This window comes from Bidens hawaiensis, unplaced genomic scaffold, assembly GCF_021521415.1.
Source record: "Bidens hawaiensis isolate Kalapana, Puna unplaced genomic scaffold, B.hawaiensis_p1.1 tig00042875_1, whole genome shotgun sequence".
NCBI lineage: Eukaryota > Viridiplantae > Streptophyta > Magnoliopsida > Asterales > Asteraceae > Bidens > Bidens hawaiensis.
This window is the reverse complement of record NW_027505804.1, coordinates 31,213-39,280: the sequence shown is the minus strand read 5'-3', so window position 1 is coordinate 39,280 and position 8,068 is coordinate 31,213. Positions and strand designations below refer to the sequence as shown.

At 36.2% G+C, this 8,068-nt stretch overlaps 2 protein-coding genes across 3 annotated transcripts; both read left to right on the top strand.

The window, feature by feature from the left end:
* Window positions 1-1,053: 1,053 nt before the first annotated feature.
* LOC143615400 (protein ROOT PRIMORDIUM DEFECTIVE 1-like) lies at window positions 1,054-3,606 on the top strand. 2 transcript variants are annotated; one of them, XM_077088530.1, is made up of 3 exons: window positions 1,054-1,285; window positions 1,430-2,034; window positions 2,722-3,606. In XM_077088530.1, exons 2-3 carry the CDS (start codon window positions 1,472-1,474, stop codon window positions 3,434-3,436), a joined length of 1,278 nt encoding a protein of 425 aa, XP_076944645.1. In that variant the 5' UTR covers window positions 1,054-1,285; window positions 1,430-1,471; the 3' UTR covers window positions 3,437-3,606. The 2 variants fall into 2 exon arrangements, with proteins under 2 accessions (XP_076944645.1, XP_076944646.1); XM_077088531.1 differs by lacking the exon at window positions 1,054-1,285 and having other exon boundaries at window positions 1,411-2,034.
* Window positions 3,607-5,254: 1,648 nt separating this feature from the next.
* Window positions 5,255-7,740, top strand: LOC143615401 (large ribosomal subunit protein eL24-like). The gene is made up of 5 exons (XM_077088532.1): window positions 5,255-5,332; window positions 6,215-6,290; window positions 6,397-6,498; window positions 7,230-7,378; window positions 7,465-7,740. Exons 1-5 carry the CDS (start codon window positions 5,322-5,324, stop codon window positions 7,613-7,615), a joined length of 489 nt encoding a protein of 162 aa, XP_076944647.1. The 5' UTR covers window positions 5,255-5,321; the 3' UTR covers window positions 7,616-7,740.
* Window positions 7,741-8,068: the final 328 nt, after the last annotated feature.

The window sequence follows — 8,068 nt, the reverse complement described above, 5'->3', positions numbered from 1 at the left end:
ATTTTTCTACATTTAAAAAGTTATAAGTAGTTCTAATAAGCAATCTCAAATACCCCCTTACCTTTCTCACTTTTCAAAATACATATTGAGTTGTAAAAATTGGTAATAAGTTTATACATTAAAAAGTGAATGTGGCTCAATAGTAGAGCACTCACTTTACTAGGAGTGAGATGTAGGTGGTCAAACCTCACTATCATCAATTTATATGGGAGATATGAGGGATGACTCTGGCTTGCTAGGGTTCGAGTCTTGATCTCACCCGGTATTACCGCCCATCGCTGTCGTGTCGTTTGGCGGGCGTGTGAGTCGAGTTTTATCCGGAGAATTCCTCAATAGGTGGACCGCTAGGGGCTCTGTCTGTCTGGACTCGTGACCGGCTCAGGCTACCTCTAGCCAGTGGGGGCCGCGTACAGAGTACCCGACGTTACTTAGTTGGTCGTTCCGAAAAAAAATATATACATTAAAAATAACATATTCGCACTAGTTGTTGTTATTATTATTATTATTATTATTATTAAATCAATCAGCCTGAAGCCAAATTTTAACGGATCGGACGGGATTTTACCGGTTTAGACGGAGAAATTTCAAACTGATTAAAAGCAGCCTAGTTTCAAATTATTTGTTGGATAGTAACTGTATCTAAAAATCATACCATATGTATCGGTTTCAAGTTAGGTATTAACCGGGTATTCAAATACCCTATTTTCGTGTATAGATTTGGCTTTTTAAGGGGCTGCACATTTTTTGGGTATTTTTCAAGTAATTTCGGGTATTTGAAAAACCCGATTTCAGGTATTGAAAAACCTGATTCTGGGTATGAAACTGGTTCCGGTTTTTGGGTATTACCGGGTAACAATCTGGTAAGTTCCGGGTACGAGTTTCGTACTGAAATGCATACCCTATCTGTACCCTACAGATGGAATCGTGTATTATAAAACCGGGTATATAAAAATCTGATTCTAGTTCAGGTATTTTTTTCACCTCCATTGGATATGATTGGTGTGGGTTTAGGCCCAATGGATGAATTGACTATTGACTCATTGACACTCAAGGCAACCTGTAAAGCCCAAAAGAAACAAACTTTCATTATAAGCCCATGCTTAACTAGGCTGCTGGCCCAACTCATCTACCAGTGAAACAGAAACCTTCACTTCTCTACTGCACACAAAACTGCACCACCGCACCGCCGCCGTACTCCCCCACCACCACCGCACCGGACGGCCACTCCCGACGGCACACCGCAACATCTCCTCCACTAAAATCCCTCAACCATTTCTCTGTTTTGGTAAAGTTTCTTGCTTTATTTTGAATGTTTAATTTTATTTGCATATCGAAACTTTAATTTGATTGAATGTTAATTATATAAACATTTATCATCATAATATTAATATGAAGCTTAATATTATTATTCATTCATTTGAATCTTCAGGTACTAAACCCTAAGCCCGAAACGCGTAACCCGTTTATCAAAATGCACAAAATCTTCCAATTTTCAAAACCCATTTCCAAATCTTTAAACCCATTAAACCCCTTTAAGATCATTATTAACAACTTATCACAATCAACCTCAATACCCAAGAACCAACAACGCGTTAGAGACCACGCGTACGACAACTACATGGAACTCGAGAAGAAAACCCGCAAAGTCCTTAAACTACAAGAACTCATTCTGTCCCAGCCCAACACAATGTTGACATCAGCTCGTTTAGACAACCTTTCGCGGCGACTCGGGTTTAAACAATACGAAGCGGGCCGTTTCGTGCTTAAGTTTCCGCATATTTTTGATGTGTTTGAACACCCGGTGCTAAGGATACTTTACTGCAGGCTTACAAGAAAAGCCCTTGTTCAAATTCAACAAGAGAACGAAGCGGTAATGGCCCAGATTGAGGATTGCGTGACTCGATTAAGAAAGCTTTTGATGCTGTCGAACACTAAATGGGTCGGGCTTGAACATGTGCGGATTGCGAGACGAGAGTTCGGGTTCCCTGAGGATTTTGAGTATTCTGTGATTCTAAAACACCCTCAGTTTTTCAGGTATTTGAAAATCATGTTTTTCAGGTTTTGGGCTTGAACCGAACCAAAAACCGAGAATTTGTCAGTTTTGGTTTGGATTTGTTTCGGTTTTGTTTTTACCATTTGGGCTTGAAATTTTTGGGCTTAAAAAGGTTGACCCAAAATAATGAATTCGGGCCTAAATCTTTTTGTTAATTAATAATTAGTTGATTATTATTCATTTGGGTTACACTATATATTAATATTTTTACAAATTATTTAAAACTCAAAACTAAAATGAAATTTATTAATTTGATTCGGTTTAGTTTGGTTTTTATATTTCTAAAAGGCCTCTAGTTTTCAGGTTATTTAAAGATTAGTTTTTTAAGTTTTGGGCTCAAACCGTACCAAAAACTGAGAATTTGGTTTTTGAGTTTTGCAAACCATTCATTGCCAATTTTCGGTTTCGGTTTGAGTTTGGTTTAGTTTCAGTTTTTACGTTTTTACCATTCGGGTCAAAAATGATTTGCTCAATGCTCAAAATAACAAATTTGGGCCTAAATATTTTTAGTATTCAATAATTAATTGATTATTATACATTCGGGTAACACTATTTATTAAACTGTTATAAAAGCTAGGATGGGTATTTGAAAATTATAAAATAAAAATTAAAAATGAAAACCCATGAATATGGTTCGGTTTTTAATTCCGACACCCGCAAATTTTCAGGTTATTTGAAGACAAAGAAAGCAAAAGTAAATACATTGAATTAGTAGAAACCGACCCGAAACTCGGTGTTTGCGCTATAGAAAAAGTTCGGGAACATGAGTATCGAGAAAAAGGCGGAGACGCCGAAAACATACGATTTTCATTCATTATCAATTTCCCGCCCGGGTTCAAAACAGGAAAATATTACAAAATTGCTGTTTGGAAATGGCAACGGCTTCCGTATTGGTCACCGTACGAAGACGTGTCCGGTTACGATATGCGGTCACTCGAGGCCCAAAAGCGGATGGAAAAACGAGCTGTTGCCATGATTCACGAAATATTGTCTTTAACGGTCGAGAAAAAGATTAGTTTAGAAAGAATAGCACATTTTAGGGTAACCATGAATTTGCCGAAAAAGCTTAAAGATTTTCTTCTTCAACATCAAGGAATATTTTATATTTCTACACGAGGAAACTATGGGAAGCTTCATACGATATTTTTGCGCGAGGCGTATAATAAAGGCGAGTTGGTTGAACCGAACGAGGTGTATTTGGCGAGAAGGAATTTGGCTAAATTAATTACTTTGAGGAGACCGAATATGGATCGTGAGTTTGTTTATTATAGGAGGGAAAGAGAGAGTGATCGTTTAGATGGTCAAAGCGAGGTCAAAATGAGCGATAATGAGCGCCGAAGTGACGATTCAGAATCTGATATGGAAAGTGATGGAGAGAGTTGATCAACCTATAAGCAAATGTGTCAAAATTGCCCTTTCTTGTCGGCTACATGATATTTTACATCAGTTCAGGTGGGTTCGGTCCTTCTTGAAGTTGCGAGAATGCGGGCCCGTCGATGGCTTTCTTTAGCATGATTTACAAAGAAAAGGTGATGCGCAGTTAACCAATTTGTTTGTTTTTACTGTGTTATTTTGTAAATACTGTTTATTGTAATATTGTATTGTTACACTTACAGGACTTGTGAAACAAGAATCAAAGAGTTCCCATGGTCAAAGAGAAACTTGCAGTGTATATATGCTTGCAGGCCTGTGAACTCTTTAATAAACTAGTTTATTGCTATGAACATTGAAAATGCATTATCTTACATAATTCAATCAATGTAACATGTGAGACAATCATGAAAAAGAAGATAAAAAGATGATTAGTTGGTTAAATATGAGCATAAGCAGCTTTGTGATCATTGTCAACAAACACGAACCGATCGACAGTGGGACTCGTTGGAAAAGGAACCAGGGCCTTTGTCCATTGTTAGTTTGATAATGATTCATCTGGGTTGGACTGCTAATCAGTGCTGTTTTTTTTTACTTTGCAGTAGAATTGGAAAACAGCATACCAGGTTGAGCCGGACTATGTCGGGCAGAACCCAATTTGGTTCAACGGTTTTCTTACATTCTCGATTTATAGTGGTCGGAACGAAAGAAACTTTGACGACAAACACAAAACAAATGCAAAAGACTGAACGAACATAAGCAAACACAACTTAATTCACACTTTATTTTTTTGACATATTAATCTAGATACTATTGGATAATTTAAAAAGTTAAGTTAAACACAATGTTTACATAACTATCATAAATCCATCCATGTTGCTAATGCAAAACAAAAACCAAAAAGCCAATTATACATTGACCATGTGTAGCGAGCAGTAGAGGGGAAAACGTCCTCCACCTTCTTCTCCTTCAAGCATTTTGGAGACATTTTGAAGCCCAAAACCTCCGGGGGAGCGGTGCACCTGGGTGTTTTTTTGGTTTTTTTCACACATCACAACGTCCCACTACGTTTGATCTTAAAGATTTTTAAAAAAGTGAAATAAGACTGATTTTAAACTAATATATCAGTGATTTGAAATATCTATATGAATATTTAAATATACGTAAAAGGTAAACATGGAAACATAAAATAGACGAACGGATACGGCATATACAAAAACTTATATTTATGTTTTTTCATTACTTAAAGGAATGGCAATAAATAAATGATCTTACCATCAACTTACTGAACGTTCGATTCATTTAAAAACCGCATTAGAAGGTTTATTGGATTTTAATAATCTCAATTGAATAATATTGATCGATAATAAACCCTATTCGATTTATCGCCACTTGTGGTCCCAAATTTAATAAAGTTGGCCCCCAATGGTCCCCTGTTAAACAGACTTAACAACGTTATACTTTTTTCCGATTTTCAAAACAATGTTTAAGGGCTTTTGATCAAAAGGAGGATATGAATCGATTGATGTAAAACTTAGCTCGAATTCGAAAACAAGTAAAACGACGTTAAGTCATTTTTAACAACTAACCACTTGGGGCCAACTTTTTTTAAATTTGAAACCGTCGTTGACAATAAAATAAATACGGATTATTATCTGCAAATACAGTTAAGTAGGGATTATTAAAATCTAATAAACAAATGAGAAATGAATAAATAGGTTAACACATAATGGATAAACGGAAGGACTAAACGTCATCTTTTACATTTCACAAGGGCATAACTTATAACATTAAAACTCATTATTAATCCAACCTATAAAATGGCCTTACGTTTACCTGTTGCTAGGGTTTTATCTTTTCGCAAGAGTAAGCCGCCGCCGCCGCCGCCGCCGTCAATATGGTTCTCAAGTACGATCTCTAATTCTCTTTATCAATATTCAATCATTTAAACCTAATTGTTCATCTGTATCTCAATCCTAAGCTGTTCGTTAGATCAATTACAAAATGATAATAATATCTCGTAAACCTAATTGTTTATCAATATTCAATCATTTAAACCTAATTGTTTATATTGTTCACTCAATATCTAATTAGAATGTGTTACTAACATGATTTTATACGTGCTTCGTATCAATTTTATAATTACATTTTTTATTCGTATAATTAGGGCTCAAACGCCATAGATTAAGTATCGATTTAGCTATTTTTTTAAGCTCGGCTCGGCTCGGCTCGGATCAGGCTGTTTATTAGTTAATAATAAATTTATATATATTTTGAGAAAAACTTTAAATGAGCTAAAATTGAAGCTCGTATAGGGCATTAAATGAGCCAAAGGTCGGCTCGGCTTGAGATTGGCTGTGTAATGTGAGATTAATACATAAGTCTAAAAGAGATAAAAACATAAAAATAGACAATGCTGAATGAGCCTATGAGCTTCTCATACAAGGCTCGAGTTCGGATTCGATAACTAAACTAGATTTCTATCAATCCGAGCGAACTTGTGGAGCGAGTGGCTCGTCTCGGCTTATTTGCATTTCTAGGTTCGGCGGTTTTCTACTGATAGATCGGTTTACACGTTTAATACATAGAAGTTCTAAAAGTAAACAAGGCTCGTTGAGACTCGGCGAGCCTAATTGAGCTTCTCTTATAATGCTTGAGCTCGTGCTCGATAACTAAACGAGCGTTATTTGAGGATGTTTATCGATTCGTGCTTGAGTAGTTTAGCGTTTTTCTTGTGATCGTTTAGTTTCCATGTTTGAGATGTTGTGAATTTACTTTTGTTTTTTATAGGACTGAGCTATGCCGATTCAGTGGCCAGAAGATTTATCCAGGAAGGGGTATTCGATTCATCCGATCTGACTCACAGGTATTTGATGTTTGTTTGTTGTTTTGATGCAATTGTGGTTTGCATTTTGCGTACGTTTTGGTTGCTGTTTGTATACTGAATGCGGAATTTTATATTTTCATTTTAGGTCTTCCTGTTTGCAAATTCCAAATGCAAGAGGTACTTCCATAACAAGTTGAAGCCCTCGAAGCTCACATGGACCGCAATGTTTCGAAAGCAGCACAAGAAGGTAAGAAAACTTTGCTGAAAAGTTACATGTGTTATTTGGTAATATTATTTAACGCTTTGGGTTACTGTATTAATTTTGCTTACAGTATTCAAAACTTTTAATGAATCATTTGCTGGGAAGTTTGTTTATGTTCGTTTATCTAATAACGAATGGACATGAAGAAGTTATTTGTTCATTTAGTTAAATGATTGAACATGAACACACATCTCCGTTTTAATTTATGTTTGTGAATGTCCTTTCATGTAAAGATTGTTTATGTTCTTTTATATTTATAATGTAGACTAGTTTTTTATTATTTTTTAACTTCTCAACAGATTGAGGTTCACGTTTACTTTTGGTTGGTGTTTTCTAGGTCATGTTTGTTCACCTACACTTAGTTATGTTTAATAACTTTAATTGTTTGCATTCGTGGAACGTTTGTTTGTACTATTAACAAAATAATGCAAACATACTAGTTTTTTTAACGAACAAACCTGATCAAGAAAACCTTGTTTGGTTAGTTTGTGCGACTAAAATGAATGAATACGAACATGCCCTGTTTACTTTTGTTCGGTTTGTTTGCATGCTTAGGCGTGAGGCGATCAAGAAAACGCCATAGGGCCTGGAATCCACACCTTATGATAAAAATGCTATTAACGTAAAATCTGCGAGACATGCATCTCACATCTTGCACTTTGGTTTTTGGGACCTAAACACTAAGATATTGATAATGGTTTTATTGGTTTCAATAGGATCAAGCTCAAGAGGCTGTGAGGAAAAGGCGTCGTGCTACCAAGAAGCCTTACTCAAGGGCTATTGTGGGGGCCACTTTGGAAGTCATTCAGAAGAAACGAAGCGAGAAACCTGAAGTCCGTGATGCAGCTAGGGAGGCTGCCCTTCGGTATAGTGCTTGACTTTTTAAAACAGGTTTTTGGTCAATTTGGCCCGGGCTTATTGACCTAACAATTTTTTTTGTTCAAATTGCAGTGAAATCAAAGAAAGGATCAAGAAAACCAAGGATGAGAAGAAGGCGAAGAAAGCAGAGGTGGTGTCAAAACAGAAAGTTCAAGGAAAAAGTGGTGGCAATGTGCCTAAAGGTAAGGGACCTAAACTCGGTGGTGGCGGTGGAAAGCGTTGAATATCATTTAGTGTTTTCCTGAGATTATCATTTTGAGTGTGCTGGATTTGTTAATGTTGTTGAGACAACTTTGTTTTAGATGTTTTTTTTTGATTATCCACAATATTTGTTTTTTGAGATTCTAAGTTTTGTTTCAACTGGTATTTTATACGTTTATGGTACGACTTGATATCTAGTATAGACGAAAATGGCTCTAGTGTAGACGAGCTGTTCTTGGGTCATAGTTGGTGCAGTGGTCTAATGCCGTTGTATAACTATGTATAAATTTAGTTATTTCACGTGTTTTTAAGTTAATGTCGTTTTCTTGGGGCTAAGGGTGTTTTGTTGGTTTTTTGGGTCGGGTTATTTGGGTTTCAAGATTTTAATTCTTGACTCGAAACCCAACCCAAATCTCTCACGTGTTTTTCAGGTTCGGGTAATTTGGGTTTGGGTTTAATTGAGTTGAGTTCATCG